Raw genomic sequence first — 17,980 nt, forward strand, 5'->3', positions numbered from 1 at the left:
ACTTCTGACAAGAATCTTGCCATTAGGGGAGGGAAAGGGGATAGAAGGTGAGCAGATGATGGAAAATAGAGCACAACATGACTTTTGTCAAACAAAACTTGCTAACAGGAGCCGAAGATCTGAGGTTCCCAAGGGTAACAAGGGTGGGCTGACCCTCGCTGGCCTCTGGCATGTTAGCTGCAATAAAGCCTCTTATGTTCTTAGCAGAGCCCAGATGGTGTGGTGATGGCAAAATGGTAAGATTTGATCCTCAACTAGACAACACCAAATGATCTGCCATGTTTAGAGAGCTCCTTTCACATTTCTTTCTTGGGGAGGAGTCCCTGGTACTCTAGAAGCTCCCTAGGGATCCTGAGGTTCCTTTTGTTTCTTTATGGTCAAAACTCTTTGGGCTATCAGTTGCCATCATTCAAAAAAATACAGCTTTATAATGATCCTTAATTGCCTTCTATCTCTAATTTCCCCTATAAATTGCATTCCTGTCCCTTTCTCTCCAACATCCTCTAGTGCCCCTAGTCCTTTGCCTCTTTCCACCAGAACCTCTCTCATTCTCCTTGAAAAAGCAGTAGAACCCACAGTTGCTAGGGTGATCTTACCTGAGCATGCCCCGGTGCTCCTCATGCCACACCTGGATCCGCTCCTCCCACTGGTCCTTGTTGAGTTTATGCTGCTCTAGGACCCTGGAAAGACAACAGATAGTAGTTTCAAGCACAAAACCCAAATGCAGGAATAAAGGGAAGCCCACTTAGCTCTCTGCCAGGTTGATGCAAAGAAGATATGAAATCAGCCCACTGAGATCATACTGGAAGTAGACTGAAATTATAGCAGGAGGTATTAATTAGACATAGGGAACTGCATGAGAGGTAGGAGAGACACAAGAATGGGTGGAAAATAAAGACAGTGGAAACACCTTCCTTTGTAGTTTTAACCAGAAAATCCAATAATATGCTATGATTTCCAAGTAGGGCAGTAATGTATCAAGAGTCTATGCTGACTTGAGGGGCTAAGAGTAGAGATGGGCCTCATGGAGGAGGCATGACTCTCTCTCCTAGATCCTTATGGAACAAATGATTTGTGTTTATGAGAAAATTGCTCAGAGATGAGATTACAGCCTACAGCTAAAGAACAGAGAACTGAGCCCAAATGGCTTTAGAAGAAACCAACAGGCTCAACCTCCCAGATCTACTAGATCATAAGCAAGACTTGTTTTAAATATGCCATCTCAGACATCAAAGCAGTGACTCAGGTAGAGTTCCAGGGCACAGCCATTATCCATAATACCTCCAGTTAAGTTGTACATATGCCACAGCTCCAATAGGACTGAGGATCCCAGAATGAAGAACATTTCCTTCCATCCAAAACCTCATGAAAATGGCCACTGGATGCAGTAGGGAAAAACCCAGGGTTAAAAATTCAAAAGACTGGGGGTTCCAGGTCTGGCTCTGCCTCAAACGAGCTGTGGGAGATCTGGCAAGTCAGAGTGAGCACTCTGCTCTATTTCCCTAGCCAGGAAATAAGGATAATGCTTGCCTTATTCGTTTTGTGTGTTGTTGTGATGCTAAAACAAAAATGAGTGTTTGAGAGCTTTCAGCTTTGAAGTTCATAAAAGCAGAAAGCTCTGTACACTGGTTATTGATATTAAAATACTGTTGGAGCTCCCCCACATCCCTGGCTTGGGTATTTCTCTCTCCCTCCTGTGAACCTCTGATACAAGAGGTCTAAATCAGTGAAAAGGATTGAAAAAAATGGAACCAGGGTGGGAGGAGTCAATCTGTCTCTGGTAATCTATATAAGCACCTGTTTCCAGAGTAATGCAATTCTGTAATCAGGCAAAAGAAGAGAGGGGGTAAAAGCTTTCTATTTTGAGAGTCAGGGTAACAACCGGGTATGGTGCCATATGCAAATGTGTGTCTCATATACCAACTGCCCCCAAATTTTGAGGTTAGGCTTAAGAAAGCTCCTCTTTTAAGGCTCCCCCCACAACACCATAAATTAGCAAAGTAAAAACCAGTATGCATAACATGGTCTTCGGACAGACCCTAGTAGAAAGGAACAGATCTGGCAATCCCTGTATGACAGGGCTTAGTCAGCCACGGACTTTCTTCATGTGAGGGCAGATGACCAAAGGTACCACCTCACCTCTGCGGCAGCAACTTGTCCCCAGCCAAGTAGCCAGACTTGTGGACTTCCTTATTGAAGTCGCCATACTTAGACTGGACAGCATAGGAGGCCAGCAGCACAGCAGTCTCAGGTGGGCAGTAAATATCATCATTGAGAATGCCCTCTTTCACTTGCAGGAAGAACAGGCGCTGTGTGATATCCTGGATCAATTCCTCTGATACATCCTCAGGATAGAACTTGGCCCGGAACTTGAAGAGCAGGGGGCTTTCCTTCCGCACATCCTGGGCAGTCACCTGGGAGCAGCAAGGGGTTATGAGCTCTTAAAAAATAGTCTTTGGCTGTCGGGTGGTGAGAGACACTGAAAGGTCATCAAATTTGGGTAATCCCAAAGAGCCAGGTGGCAACTGTTCTGGTAATTCCGAAAAGAGAAACACTGCTTTCCCTGGGAACCTGATCCCATGTCCATAATTGCTTCTTTTTGGGGATTACTTCCTGAAATGACCTTACACCCACTGATGATCATAAGCCTTCAAGCCACCATCTGACTATATACCAACTGCCCCTAAATCTTGAGGTTAGGCTTAAGAAAGCTCTTCTTTTAAGCGCCCCCAAACACCATAAATTAGCAAAGTAAAAACCAGTATGTATCACTGAGGCCTAGGAATTGGCTAGACAAGAGAACAAACTAGACTGTCTTTTAAAGCCCGAAATTGGCTCTTAACAGCAACACATTTGTCCAGCAAAAGTCTCCACTTCTTGGGAAACAAGACTCTGCCAACACAAGGTGAGGCACCTATCCCCTAGACACAATCAGAAACACAAGCCACAAGACATTGGAAACCTCCAAGGAAAAAGTTAGGAAGTTTGAGGATATTGTGATAGAGGACTGCCATGTTCCTGCAGAGACACTGCTTAGAGGTGAAGAGCTTGAATGGACTTAACTCAAATCATCTCATTTGGAGCTCAGTTGAGATAGACAATCAAGAAAGAATGGGTTAGATAGGTGATGGGTATTAAGGAAGGCACTTGTGATGAGCACCAGGTGTTGTATGTAAGCGATAAATCGCTAAATTCTACACCTGAAAATAATATTGCACTGTATGTTAACTAGCTGGAATTTAAATAAGTACTTGAGGGAAAAAAAGATGTGTTAATAAACTTATGTGTAGATGCCTATGGGAGAAAAAAAGAAAAGAAAGAGAGAAGCATCTGTATGGAGCTAACTTCCATATCAGGTGACAGGTGGAGAAGGGACAAGATAAGATTATGAGGCCTTCAACAGTCTTTCCAGTTCAAGAGTCTGTTACTCTCCTTTTAACAAACTTCCTAAAGTCCTTGAGTTTGGAAAGAAAAAATAGGATGCCAATCCCCTCTTGAAAATGCATTAATGACTATGGTATAAAACAAGTCAACGTTTTAAGACAGAGCTCCCAGGAGAAAGGGAAAGGTCTCTTTCTCCTTGGACACTGGCCATTCTCACTGTTAGAAGTCAAAGTGGGGACAGAGCAGGAGCTCTACCTTGGCTCAGTTCTCTGCCCTTATTCTGTTCTAGTGGTCAGTAGACCACCCAGTGAAAAGCACAGCCCTGGATTTGCCAGCTAGCACATGTTACCCCCTTGAATATAAATATGATGGAGGAATGAATTCCAAACCCAACAATGGGGTAAGCAGTTACCTTCTTATTGAGTTTTAGCCAAGTGGAGAAATTTTTAGTGTCCTGGTATTGCAGACCAAAGAACCAAACTTCCCTCAGGCCAATAGTTTTCACCACCTAGAAAAGAAAAAAAAAAAAAACAGAAACAAAAAACAAAACAAAACATTGACTGAATGCCTACTTTGTGCCAGACACAGAGGACACAAAAGTGAAACTAACATGGTCCCTGATTTTAAAGGATATAAGGCGTCCAGGGTCTGGCAAGGAAATACACCTGGGCAGCAGTCAAGAAATGATGGCAGCATCTCTCTACACAAAGTACTTTTGCTAAGGTAGGAAACAGGTTTATCACTTTGGACCACTACCACACACCAATAACTCTATTCATTATCCCCTTTGATTTTCACAATAGCCCTGTAATACTTTGACAATTAGGGCCATTTTATAGATAGTGAAAGTAAGTTTCCAAGAAAAGGTTCAGTTAGTGAGTAGCAGAGTCAGGTCTGTTTGACTCCAAACCCATTCAAATCCAGTATTTACTGCCACTTCTTCCTTCTATTATGCCAGGTGCCTTTCTACTCCCAGGATGAATTAAAGGCTGGAAGTAGAAAATGTTGGCTTAACTCCTATATCTTCTTCTCTTGGGTTGCTCCATTATCTTTAGCAACTAGGAATATGCTCACACTCTTCTAACTGAATCCCATTTACAATGCCCCAAGAAAGAATGTTCAGGGAGACATAGCAGGTATTGTGGTATCTATATACTCCAAAGATGTGCTGTGTCTGGGTGCTGAGATGCTTCTTTCCAGCCCTGATTAGAGGGTAGTCATGATTCCCTTTACCACCCACACAAGCTGAGAATAGAAAAGAGGGTAGAAACAGGTGAGTATCTCAGTATAGTAGCTAAGTGGCCCCTGGTGTTCTACACCTCTTGGCTAAGCAGTGGGTAGGAAAGGGAGGCCAGCCAGGAGATGGAGTTTGTTTTCCAGTCCCTGAGACCCTGACATTAGTATGTTAATGGTTCGGGCTGATAGCCGAACCCCAGCATGCCCACCACTAGAGATGGAGGCAATAAAGCTGACTCATATCCTAATGAGGTTATGCTGATGGTCTTCTTTCTTTTTTTCTTTTTTTTTGGGGGGGGAGTGGGCAGGGGAAGTAGGGGAGTGAGGTGAAAGAATTTACCTGGATATAGAAATTGGAAAGAAGGACCCAATATTGCTAAAGTCCCTCCTTGTGAATAAATCATATCTCCCCTCAACACATACACACACACACACACACACACACACACACACACACGCATGCGCACACACACGTACATACCTCCACTATATCCACAAAATTTCTACCATGCATCCAAAGCCAGACCCCATAGTCACTCCTAAAGCTTAAAATCTAGAGCTTTAGAGGCCCAAAGGAAAAAGTAGCACATCTCTATTAAGTACTTACTGTGTACCAGGTACTGAACAACCCTGAGATAGCTATTATCTCTATTCTATAAACGAAGAAACAAAGGCTTAAGGGGCAACCTGCCTAGAAGACATGAATAGACACTTTTCCATCCAGATGGCTAACAGACACATGAAAAGATGCTCAACATCACTTATCATCAAGGAAAGACAAATCCAAACCACAATACCACCTTACACCTGTCAGAATGGCTAAAATTAACAACACAGGAAACAATAGGTGTTGGCAAGGATGTGGAGAAAGGGGGACCCTCTAGCACTGTTGGTGGGAATGTAATGCAAACTGAAGCAATCACTCTGCAGAATAGTATGGAGATTCCTAAAAAAGTTAAAAATAGAACTACACTACAATCCAGCAGTTGCACTCCTAGGTATTTACCCAAAGTATAAAAAAATACAGATTCAAAGGGGTACATGAGCCCTGATGCTTATAGCAGCATTATTAACAATAGCCAAACTATGGAAAGAGCCCAAATGTCCTTCGATGATGAACGGATTAAGAAGATGTGGTATGTGTGTGTGTAGATTGACAGATAGATAGATGATATATATATACACACATATATATGTATAGATATAGATAGAGATACAACGGAATTTTACTCAACCATCAAAAAGAATGAAATCTTGGCATTTGCAATGATGTGGATGGAGCTAGAAATATATTATGCTAAGCAAAATAAGTCAATCAGAGAAAGACAAATACTATATGATTTCACTTATATGTAGAATTTTTTTTTTAGATTTTTTATTTATTTGTCAGAGAGAGAGAGGGCACAAGCAGGGAGAGCAGCAGGCACAGGGGGAAGCGGCTCCTCACTGAGCAAGGAGCCAGATGCGGGGCTGGATCCCAGGACCCTGGGATCATGACCTGAGCCGAAGGCAGATGCTTAACTGACTGAGCCACCCAGGCATCCCTATATGTAGAATTTAAGAAACAAAACAGATGAACATATGGGAAGGGGGAAAGAAAGGAGAGGGGGAAACAAACCACAAGAGAGAGACTGTTAACAATAGAGAACAAACAAGGTTGATGGAGGGAGGTGGGCGGGTGATGAACTAGATGGGTGATAGCTATTAAAAAGTGCAGTTGTGATGAGCACTAGGTGTTGTATGTAAGTGATGAATCACTGAATTCTTCCCCCGAAACAAATATTGCACCGTATGTTAACTAAAATTTAAGTAATTTTTTTTAAAAAATTGTACACCCCCCCAAAAAGAGGCAACCTACCTAAAGCCATAGAGACTAGACTAGAATCTTGATGTATATGACTCCAAAACCTGTACCCTTTCTTTTCTAGCATGCTCTCTTTTATTTATTTATTTTTTTAAAGATTTTATTTCTTTATTTGACAGAGAGAGAGCACAAGCAGGGGGAGAGGCAGAGGCAGAGAGAGAAGCAGACTCCCCGCTGAGCAGGGAGCCTGACATGGGGCTCGATCCCAGGACCCTGGAACCATGACCCGAGCCGAAGGCAGCCGCTTAACCGACTGAGCCACCCAGGCGCCCCTAGCATGCTCTCTTTTAATTCCAAGGATTCATATGAGCTTAGAAGCCCTGGGGTTCCCAAGTGACTAACTGCCTTGTCTCTCTTTTGCCCACATATCTCAGCCCTGTAATGAACTTTGATCATCTCTGCATATAGATACGGTTCCTGGCTTTCCACTAGGCTTAGTCAACAACCACTTTGGAGAGAAGCCATATCCCCAAGTCCTCAACTTTCATTGCTCACTGAGGCATGCATGATGTTCACACTTCCTTTCATAGCTTGAATCAGGTGTCAGGAAACCTGAGTGAAAGTCTCACCTCTGTCTCTAATTTGCTATGTGATCTTAAGGCAGCACATTTCCCTTAGCTTCCCCATCTATCTGGCTTCCCCATCTACTACAACTGGTGACTTAAATGGCCTCTTTCTTCCTTCAAGTTCATTCCACTAATTAGGTTATTTGTAAATGAAAAGAAATACAGTCCCATTTCCCACCTACTTCTTGCTGATTTGAATAACCAGGAACATGTTTAGAAAAGATAAGTTGTGTGTAGGGGGTGTTGAGGGAAGATTAAAAGACTTCCAGGATTCAATGGCAAGGTGAGTCCCTGAGTCTAAGTTAATAGGCAACAGGAATTGCCTATAAGTTTTAGATGGAGAACATAAAATGCTCATGTTGAAATTGATATTGGCTTTTTTTGCAGAGGATAGAGGGGGAGGGTATTAGAAAAAGATTAGAGAAGATTATTTAAAGCACCTCTTATCTCATCCTCGATCTAACTAGAGCCCAATTAACAGTTCTAAAGATTTTCCACAGGGTTGTAGAAGAATAGTGTGTCCAGATGCAATTGCTGGAGAAGTAATTCAGTCCCAGTAAGAAAGAGACACACTGAAGATGCTAAAGATGGACCATTAGGGCCAGGACACTAGGTCATGTGATGGCAGACTCAGAATAGAACTGGTAGGGCAGCAACTGGCCTCTGCCTATACCAACTGTAGAGGCTCGGCGACCCCAGAATTAAAAGGGACTAAGGCAGGTACAGACTACATAATCAGTCCTAGAGGTCCCAGGAATGAGCTCCTTAGCCTCGTTTTGCACCATGTTGTCTGTTTCACTAGAAGGATGAGTAGGGGTGTAATGAGAGGAAGATCACAGGACCAAAATAGTTCCAGGATGTGGATTATCTCTGAGGAGCAGTTGGACAAATAACAGCAAAAGTGATATTAAAAAAAAAAAAGATTTCAGGATCAGTAGCAAATTTTATCTCTCTGAGCTCTGCCTCTTCCCTTATGAACATAGAGAAATCAGATGCATATAAATTTTCCACTTCCTTAGGCTTCAGGGCTTTGGAGAGAGCAATCTCTCTCAGCCTCCACCGAAGTCCCAAAGTGAGGAAATAAGGGTGTGGAGGGAAGGAAATATGATCTAAGGTCAGAATTGAGACTGAAAAAGAACAAAGGATAAAACAGATGACCCCTAGACTCCAGGCTATAAGGAAATCTCCAATTAAGGTACACAGGGTACTGGGAATCATTTGATCAAGCAACTCTTGTCTCCACTTGGGAATGAGGCCAAGCTTTGCTTACTTCCAGCTTTGCTTCCAGCTGAGACCTCCACCCCAGACAAAAAAAGAAATCTTATTTTCTAGTGGGAGAGAGTCTCTAGGTCCTTGTTCCAGGAACAACATCTGTGGCTTCAGTGACTAGGGTCCTTCCCATTCCACTCTGAGAAATGACTCCATCTCTGATAAAATATATATATATTTTTTTCTTGGCTCCCTTTGACCCCAGACTGCCAATTTATCTGGCCTGAGCTAGCATTTCTCAAAGCTTCTATGGAAGAAATCCCTAAGCAGCAGAAAATAATAAATGCATATACCCCAGGGGACACAAAGGATAGGGGGATATAAGTAGATGGCTAAAGCCAGAATTTCTTTGAAGACTCAGGTTTAATCTTAATTACATGTGCACATTTTACAGTCTACTCCTTAAATATCTATTTTTTTTTTGTTTTTTAAGGTTTATTTATTTAAGAGAAAGCATGCACGTGCGTGCGTGACTGGGGGGAGGGGCATAGGGAGAGAATGCTCAAGCAGACTCCCAGCTGAGTGTGGAGCCCCAGGTGGGGCTGAGTCCCACAACCCATGAGACGGACAAGAGTTGGACACTCAACCAACTGAAACACCTAGGCACCCCATTGTTTTAATAATGAAATAGATAACACCTACAAGTAAAACTGATGCTCCAAGATACTAAATCAAGGGACACCTGGGTGTCTCAGTAGGTTAAGCGTCTGTCTTCAGTTCAGGTCATGATCCCAGGGTCCTGGGATCGAGCGAGTCCCACATCGGGGTCCTTGCTCAGCAGGGAGCCTGCTTTTCCCTCTGTCTGCTACTGCCCCTTCTTGTGTGTGTGTGCTCTCTCTCTCTCTGACAATAAAATCTTAAAATAAAAGATACTAAATTACTAAATCAAATTCACCACACAGCTCTGTGTACTTCCTAAAACCTGCCATATACACCTACAGGAACTAGGACTTCAGTTTTTAAGACACTGGCTGTGAATTCTATTGAGCCACACAACACAAACCCTCACAACAGACTGTGAAGTATTATCGGGTCCAAGCAGCATAAACTAGAAAACTGAGGTCCAGTGAGGGGAAGAGATTTGCCTCTAAGAAAATCCTCACTAATTACTAGGAGCATTTGAATGTAAGAAAGAACCCTCTTTTGTCTCTCCTCTGCATGTGAAGGCCGCCTACATCTGAGATCTATGGAGGGAAGGGGCAATCAGGTCAATTCCAGAGCCCACAGCCCTCCTCTCCATATCCCCCATGCATCTGAGTAAACCAACTAGTGATGTAATGAGCCACTTCAGAAGCCCAGAGCAAAATTGGGAAGCAAGGCTGGAGCCTCAAAAGGAAAACTGTGTAATGTGCAAAAATTATGTGCAAACTCCATCAATGCCCAAACACTTTAAGGCCCACTGAGATCCCATTACAGGCTTGGCAACAGCAGCATCAACCACCTACCTGAAAACAAATCAATGCACAACTGGAAAGTTCTGGTAGGGGCTGCCACCAACGCTGTTTCTGCTACTCTACACTGCCTGTGTTCAAGTGGCCACCTGCTCTATAGCATAGAACACACTCAGCTAGGATTCTAAGTTTAGGGACAAATTTCCTCCACTCAGAATGGGAACAGGCAAAGAGAGGGGAGGTCACAGAAGACACAGTTGACAAAAGGCACTGGGAAAACTGCAAATGATATATGCCTTGATTCAAGCCACTATACCACTTCCTAGCTATCTAACCTTAAACAGGTCTTCCCCCCCCCCCCCCGTAAGCCTCAATCCTTCAACTACAAGATGGGGATATTACTATTATAATAATAGATGGTAGTTATTTTATAAAATAAAAATGGAAGAAAAAGAAGAAAAGGTTGTTGTCTTCAATGCAGAATCCACAAATCCTAAAGACTTTACCAAGCCAGAAAAATCTTCCTGATTTAATGGCTCCCTTATCTGAACTCCCAGGGCAATTTCTACTACTTATTTAGCCCTTAATAAGAGCAACCAAAATTCGAGTGTCTGCTATACATCAGACACTTTACTTATTGAGGATTAAATAATACTACAAAATCTCTGAAATTAGTTTGATTACCTTTTTACTGAGAAAATTCAAGTCCTAAGAGGCTAAATGAGCCAACCAAGGTCACACAGCTAAATAGAAGAACATAATTTGAACCCAAGGCTGACACTAAATCCCATAATTTATACACTATATATCACTTCTATACACAACCTGAACTTCAAGGGTGTTTTATTCTATGTGAGAAGAGAGTTGTGTTGCATTTACTTTTCTCTGCTTCTATAGGTAAGGAACTCCATGGTCCTTAAGGACAGAGATGGTGTTTAATAGGTCTAGAGATTTTTCTTGAGACACAGTATAGACCTTCTGTCAACAGTCAATTAGTCAATGAACAAATGAATGAATGGATGCTCTGAGATTTCACCCTTCTTGTAGAGCTCAGTATCTTGAAGGGAAGAGGCAGATAGAGTTAGAGCCCCTGGCTGGGCAGGGGGTTCTCAAAAATGGAACTAATGGTGGTGGCACTGCCCCTTAGTGGCACCTAGGCAATCAAGAGCCCTCTGAAGAACCTCAGGCTTTAGAAGTAGTGACAGAATTGCTGTAGCAAAACGTTCTCTCCACTCCCTAGCTGTGTGCACACTCATAAAGGTAAACGGAGGAACTATAGGCCACACTTCCCTTTCCCACCAGGTCTTGTGTCTCCTTGAGCTATGACCTCTCATTGTTGCCTGTTATTTATTACTGATGCCAAAGAGGGTGCTTCCTCTCCAGTCAGCTTCCTCTCTGGCTACTGGCCAGATAACTTCTGGGTTCCAGGGTGGCCCCAGAGCTTTTGTCAATTCCTTCCAAGGAGTCCAGCTCCTTCCTCCTAGGCCCCAATTCCACCAGGAGGGCCTCCTTGAATAATGGGTCTCAAAGGCCAGACAGAATGGACTTCTTCCCTTAATGACTCACTCATCAAGTTAGAGAGAGGGAAAAGATCATATCCCCCAACAGCCTGTGAATACATACCTCTGTGGATTCCCATCCAGACCTGCCTTGGCCCTGAGAGTGCCAGATGCTCAACTCCTTGTTTGAGTTCAAATCTTTTTTCCCTTTTTCACCCACGGGGTCCCAGTTCTGCCCCATCTTACCTCACAGAACATTACTGCTCCCTCCTTCCTATGACAGCCCCTCAGAAATCTCAAGACAGAGAACACATCTTACCTTAAGTCTTCTCAACCCAAACAGCCTCATTTACCCAGACAGAATACTGCAGTGGGAAAACTATAGTTTTGCAGGCAAAGCTGTATTTGAAACTCCATATTACAACTTACTAACTGCATAACCTAGAGTATGTTCTTTTACCTCTTAGAGGCAGAATCATTGCAAGGATTAAAGCATCTAGCCAAGGCTGGTCCATAGTAAGTGCTCAATAAATGATAGTTCTTAAAACAACACTGATCTTCCAGATGAGAAGTCATGAACTTACAGGCTTTCTCCCTTTCCTCTCTCCAGCCAGCATGAAAGCTTCAAGTCTCTCAAAGGTTTTGTTTGGGAAGTAGTTGCTTTCACAACTAGCATACCATCTGTCCAGGGCTCCCTACCATCTGGGCTTCCTACAGAACAACACCCACAGTACACAAACCAAACCAACATGAACAAAGAATTACCATGCTTTGTGGCTTTTTGAAGTTAATAAGCCTCTTTGTTCAAGAATTTTTCTGCCCTAGGTTCTAAATGATGCCTTCCTCACCCTCCTTCCACAGTTATCCCCCTCCAATGCAAATGAACAAAGTCCCCAGTGTTGAAGGCAGGGGATGGCATCATTTGGCTTGAGAAGGGTAATGTGTAGAACCAGGGGTCTGAGAAGGAGTCTGAGAAGAGGCTGAAGGAGCCTTTCTTCCTTTCCCTCCCCAACTCTGGGTACGTTCTTAAGACAACAGAGAGACTCAGAGGGCAAACGAGAAAGAGGGCCTGGAAAATCCATCAAGGTAACATATTCTAGACAGTATCAGACCCCCACCTCACCAGAAACTGGTAGAGAAATGGGATAATGACCCATCTGAAAGGATTCCAGCCTTTGGAAATGGGAATCCCATTTTCACTCCTGGAAGTCTGGTCACAGATGGCACATTCCCTTGGCCCATGGAGAGTCTTTGAATGCTGACAGAGTCTGTGGCCCCCCACCCAGCTATTAGATTATATATAGCATATCCCTTCTGATAACAGTGACTCCTTGTGAAGGGACATCCCTTGCGTTGGAGATGGGAATGACATGTCATCATTATCTCTATGGCCTGACTTCAGGCTATGAAGTACCCTCATAATGCATTTAGCACTCCCAGTGGTGTCCTAAGTTCCAATATTCTTTTGAAGGAAATGTACATAGAGCACACTACCTCAGAGAAAATAAGTTGGTTTCCTTCTACTAGGAAGCAAAAAAAAAAAAAAAAAAAAGTGACAGAGGCCATGGGGTGCAGTGATTAGAATGCAGATTGAAATCCCAGCCAGATACTGGCTAAATACAGTAAGTTATTTAATTTCTGAGTTTCATCATTAAAATGGGGGAGAGATCACTTGCATCTTTCAGAGTTGAGAGGAAAGCTCCATATGCTAACATTTTTAGAACATCTAACAGAGTCATACCCTGCTCGCTTCTCTTTTCTACCATGTTCAGGACCAAGGATAAGATTAATTGGAGCCATCTGAGGTACAGGCTGCCAAAGTTAAACGTTGCCTCCTTTGTTATTAAAGCTGGGATCAGCCTTTGTTTGGACCTATCTTGAAGGAGCATGTAGGAGAAGAGATTCCCAAGAAGTGGGCACTGCGGTGGAAACTATTGGAAGAATTGGAAGAGGCTAAGAAACAAATAGTCTCTCCCTTACCTGGTCAAACAGCTGTTTGCCAGTGGTGTTGGGCTGGATGGCAAACTCCAGCTCTGCGTCCATGGTGGTCACACGCACATTGATCTAGGATGAGATCAAAAGAGGCGAGTTAGTTGTCTGGCTCTGTGCTTAGCAGAGCCTGGAACAAGTGTATCTGTTCAACCAAAGAAGAGGGAGCTAGGATGCTAAGAATCTGAGCAACTTAGATATTGGTGGGAAGGAAGGGAGAATATTGAAATAAACAAACAATAACCAGACCCTAGCTCCCAACCAGCTTATGAAGACAATAAACATAGACACAGAGCAATGCTTACCAAGGGGCAAACAGATAAATGCAAATCAGCCTACTATCAAGAGGAAGCAAGTGCTGACTGTACTTCTTCCAGGAAGCCTTCCCCACCTACACCAGCCAGCTCTAGACCCACAGCATTCTCTTCCCACCTCTGATCCACAACCTGAATTATCTACAGTACTTGTCTTTGCAGACACAAGTTAAGGGCAAGATAAAGAACGTTGGGTTCTAAGCCTAGCACTGCAACTGTCTCAATCTATAACCTTGGATAAGTCTTATCTCCTTCCTGGAACCTAGTTCACCTCATCCGTACAACAGTAGTAATGCAGGGGCTGGGTGTCAATTACACTAGGTGATGACCATTTCAATGCTGGTGTCTATGGTTCTATATACTGACTTGCATTGTTAATACTTCTTGCATTTATGTCTCATTGCTCTCCCTAAGCACAAAAGAGAAGAGGGGCCTTAGCAAAGGTAGGTAGGTGTGGTGGCACAGAGATACTACCAAAGCCAAGTCAGCAGAGGGGAAAAGGAAAAGGGGCAGGCACCAATGAAAATAACAGGTAGCCACACACACAATTTATAGTCACTGGAAAAAGTACCCTCCGCTTTTACAAATAGACCCCCTAGCTCAGGTAAATGATAGCTGAAATTTCATCAGTGGAGATTTGTTCCTTTGGCTGAAAACTTGGTAGTAGTGGTAATAGTAGTAGCAATATGCAGTAGCTTTCATATGTGGAGACTTGCTATTCACTAGGCGATTCACGTGCACTATCCCATTTAATATCAACAATCACCTTATGAAGTAGATAATGTTATCTCCACATTAGGGATGAAGAAATAAATATTTGTCTAAAGTCATATCATTAGTAAGTGGGGAAGACAGGGTTTGAATTCAGATTTAAGTCCAAACCTCAGTTTAAACCAATACACTAAACGCTTTGTACATCAAAGTGTAAAATACCCCCATAAGAAGAAATCAAAGATTAATTCTTTAACTTGTGGGACATTTTGCGTAAGTACTCTATATAGAACAGCCACAAACTGGCTTGTTATATAAGGTCATATAAAATATTTTGAAGACTATTTCATGCCCAGGGAAAGTACTTCAGTAATATTAAGCAAAGAAGGGAAAGCAACAAGATTGCATGAGCTCAATTCTATAAAAAGTATGCACAGAGAGATAATTATTGGAATCATGCCCAAGTATTAGTCAGGCTTGGTTTTAGGGTGGTGATGAGTGTGTTCTCCCTTCTTTAAATTAAAAAAAAAAAAACCCTAATCTACATTTTCTAAGATGCTTATATACTACTTATACTATTGGTTGGAGACTAAAAATAGAATTATCAAAAATGCAAATCCCCATGGAGTGGGTAAGACATTAAGCCTTATCAGTCTTTGACACCTCTGGGTCTTTCCTGAGCATAGGGGTCAGTTAGCGGGGAAGAGGGGGCCAAACAGCCATTTTGCCAGCTGAACAATTCTGATGAGGACCAGGCCTGGGGAACAACTTTGTAAATAAATATCACTAGGGAGTCAGGGAGGAAATCTATTTCAAGATTGACAATGGGACAGGAAAGGCCCTGAAGGCAGGAACAAGTAAGGCAAGTTACCCCAGAGGGAGACAACGGGCAAGATTAGCCACCTTGACTTGGTGTTATCCTAGGCTTCCTGCCAATCCAGTGACCGCTATAGAATGGGCCTTCATAAGGTAGTGAGAATAAGGCCCAATGGGCTGGAATTTGGCCTCAACATCTAGCCTCAAATCACCATTGAGCTGAGTCAAGGGAGACCTCAAAACACCAATGACTGAGGACATAGGAAAGAGTAGAAAAAAGCCAGTAGGGCTTTTAATACACTGGACTTCATTATCACCTCAAGGTTTCTGTCTTAACTTTGAGTTACCTCTCCAGTACCCAAAACTCAGTAGGAGTCAGAAGATGGTTAAATGAGCAGTTCTAAGCATGGAGATATAAGAAATACAGAGATCTACCATAGTGTAAAGATCCAGAGATGGGAAGATTTTATATCTTGATCTTTTTACTGTGCCATGGGCCCTTCTGGGCAGTCTGATGAAGTCTATGGACCCCCTTTCAGAATATTTGTAAAAGCATGAAATAAAGTGATACAAAGAAACCAATTATACTGAAATTGTTATAAAAATATGTGCTTTTTATGATATTAAGTAATTGCCTAGCACTGTATCTTATTTGTTATTACTACTGTAATTTCAACATTGTGTTAAGCATAGAAATATTTTGAGAAATCTACAATATAGAGAATTGAGTGATGTATTGAATTGTCAAATTACCATGTTGTACACTTGAAACTAATATAACAATGTATATCAACTATATTTTAATAATAAGTTTTTAAATAAATAAAAATAAAACCACAGCAAAAAATTGTGATATAAAAGATTTTAGATTTCCATTAGTGACAAAGTCACAGGTACTGCCATTTTTACCACTTCTTTTTTTGCCTGTATTCTTTTTTTTTTTCATTTACTGGTTTATTATAAACAGATGTAACTCAGAAACAGCCAAATGGAAGACATGCACAGGGCAAGGTAGGCAGGGGGTGGGGGGATACAGAGCTTCCATGACCTCTCCAGCTGGGCCACCTTCCCAGCACCTTTATGCCTTCATCAGCTCTGAGGCTCTCCTCATTCTGTCATTTAGGTTTTTTTTTTTTTAATTTCACATTTTTTTTTTATTAAGTTCAATTAGCCAACATATTAGGGTTTTTTTTTGGGAAAATAAAAATTATATTTTGTTTATACACCAGTGAGTTGAGCTTGCTCATTAAAAATAACTATGTTTATTAGTTTAATTTTTTTGTCCTTGGTCTATTTTTCTATTGGGCTGTTCTCTTTATCTATTAATTAATTAGTATATATCTATTATATACTAAGGAAGTTCATATTTGGTCATAGGTTGAACAAATATTTTTTCCCAGTCTGTTATTTGTGTTATCCCTTTTAACATTTTTTTTCTATAGCATTTTTCACATAATTAATTTGTCATTATTTTCCTTTGTAGATTCTGGGGTTTGTATCTTTCTTTTCTTTTTTTAATTTATTATGTTCAATTACTCAGCATATAATACATCATTAGTTTTTGATGTAGTGTTCAATGATTCATTAGTTGTGTATAACACCCAGTGCTCATCACATCACTTGTCGTCCTTAATACCCATCAGTTTGTTTCCCAGAGTCCAGAGTCTCTCATGGTTTGTCTCCCTCTCTGATTTCTTCCCATTCAGGTTTCCCTCCTTTCCCCTATGGTTCTTTGTGCTATTCCTTATATTCCACATATGAGTAGAAACCATATGATAATTGTCTTTCTCTGCTTGACTTATTTCACTTATTATAATCCCCTCCAGTTCCATCCATGTTGACGCAAATGGTAGGTATTCCTCCTTTCAGATGGCTGAGTAATATTCCATTGTATATATGAACCACATCTTCCTTATCCACTCACCTGTTGAAGGGCATCCCGGCTCCTTCCAAGTTTGGCTATTGTGGACATTGCTGCTATGAACATTGGGGTGCATGTGCCCCTTCTTTTCACTACATCTGTATCTTTGGGGGAAATACCTAGTAGGGCAATTTTGCTTGTATTCATAACTGAAGGAGGTCTAAATCTCAGTGAGAGGTTAGTAAAAACAAATAAGTAATTTTTTTCAATCCAGGTTCATAGATCTTTCCCACTTCAGATTATATCCATGGACCCCCATGGAGGCCTAAGAATTCCAGGTTAAGGAGCTTCCTATAAATTTATTTCAATTCACCCAATATTAAGGGAACACTGCATTTAAGGAACTATGGTTAGAGTAGAGCTATAGGACCAGTCCTTGACCCCAAGGAGACTTACTGAATAATAGGAAAACTATAATATACAAGGAAGACCCAGAGGAATGCCATAGCAGAACAGAAGAATCTTTTTGTGGAGATAAGAAACCACAGTTCAAAGTGATATTTGCACGGTCCACAAGGATAAGCTGCATTAAAAAAAAAAAAAAAAAAAGGAGATTGCAGGATGGGGGGGAAGAACACTCAAATGTCCCAGGTAGAGAAATCAGTATGTGCGATGGCCCAGAATGATACAGGGATGGAGATGGCCCATTTAGAAGCAGGTCTACTTCAGGGTGAATGAGGCCTACAAAGTGAAGAGTAGGCAGAGAGGCTGGGAAGGTAAATGGAGGGCCTTGAAGGCTATGCTAGAAAGCTGGGCCTTAATCCTGTTGGCAGTGGCCGGCCAGCCTGGAGGTTCTGAGCAGAGTGGGGCAGAATCAGAACAAGGCTTTTTGGAAGAAAGTGCCCACGGAGGAAACTGATGAAAGAGGTAGGACTCCAAGGAAACATTCCACAGCCTAGGAGTTCTCTTTAATTCACACTGTTGGGAAGAATTTTCAAAGTAAATAAGCCAGTGTCAATCATAGATCATATCAATCACAGGTCACGTCAATGTAACATCTTTAGGGCTTAGCTCACAAGC

At 42.0% G+C, this 17,980-nt stretch overlaps 1 protein-coding gene across 1 annotated transcript in view; it reads right to left on the minus strand.

Moving 5' to 3' along the window:
* MSN (moesin) overlaps nt 1-17,980 on the minus strand; it is a 66,508-nt gene that overhangs the window by 10,462 nt on the left and 38,066 nt on the right. Inside the window, exons 2-5 of the mRNA XM_027608080.1 lie at nt 13,190-13,273; nt 3,797-3,892; nt 2,140-2,414; nt 597-680 (exon numbers count right to left, since the gene is read on the minus strand). Coding sequence (XP_027463881.1) covers nt 597-680; nt 2,140-2,414; nt 3,797-3,892; nt 13,190-13,273 — 539 coding nt within the window. The remainder of the gene's footprint in view (nt 1-596; nt 681-2,139; nt 2,415-3,796; nt 3,893-13,189; nt 13,274-17,980) is intronic.

This window comes from Zalophus californianus, chromosome X, assembly GCF_009762305.2.
Source record: "Zalophus californianus isolate mZalCal1 chromosome X, mZalCal1.pri.v2, whole genome shotgun sequence".
Classification (NCBI taxonomy): domain Eukaryota; kingdom Metazoa; phylum Chordata; class Mammalia; order Carnivora; family Otariidae; genus Zalophus; species Zalophus californianus.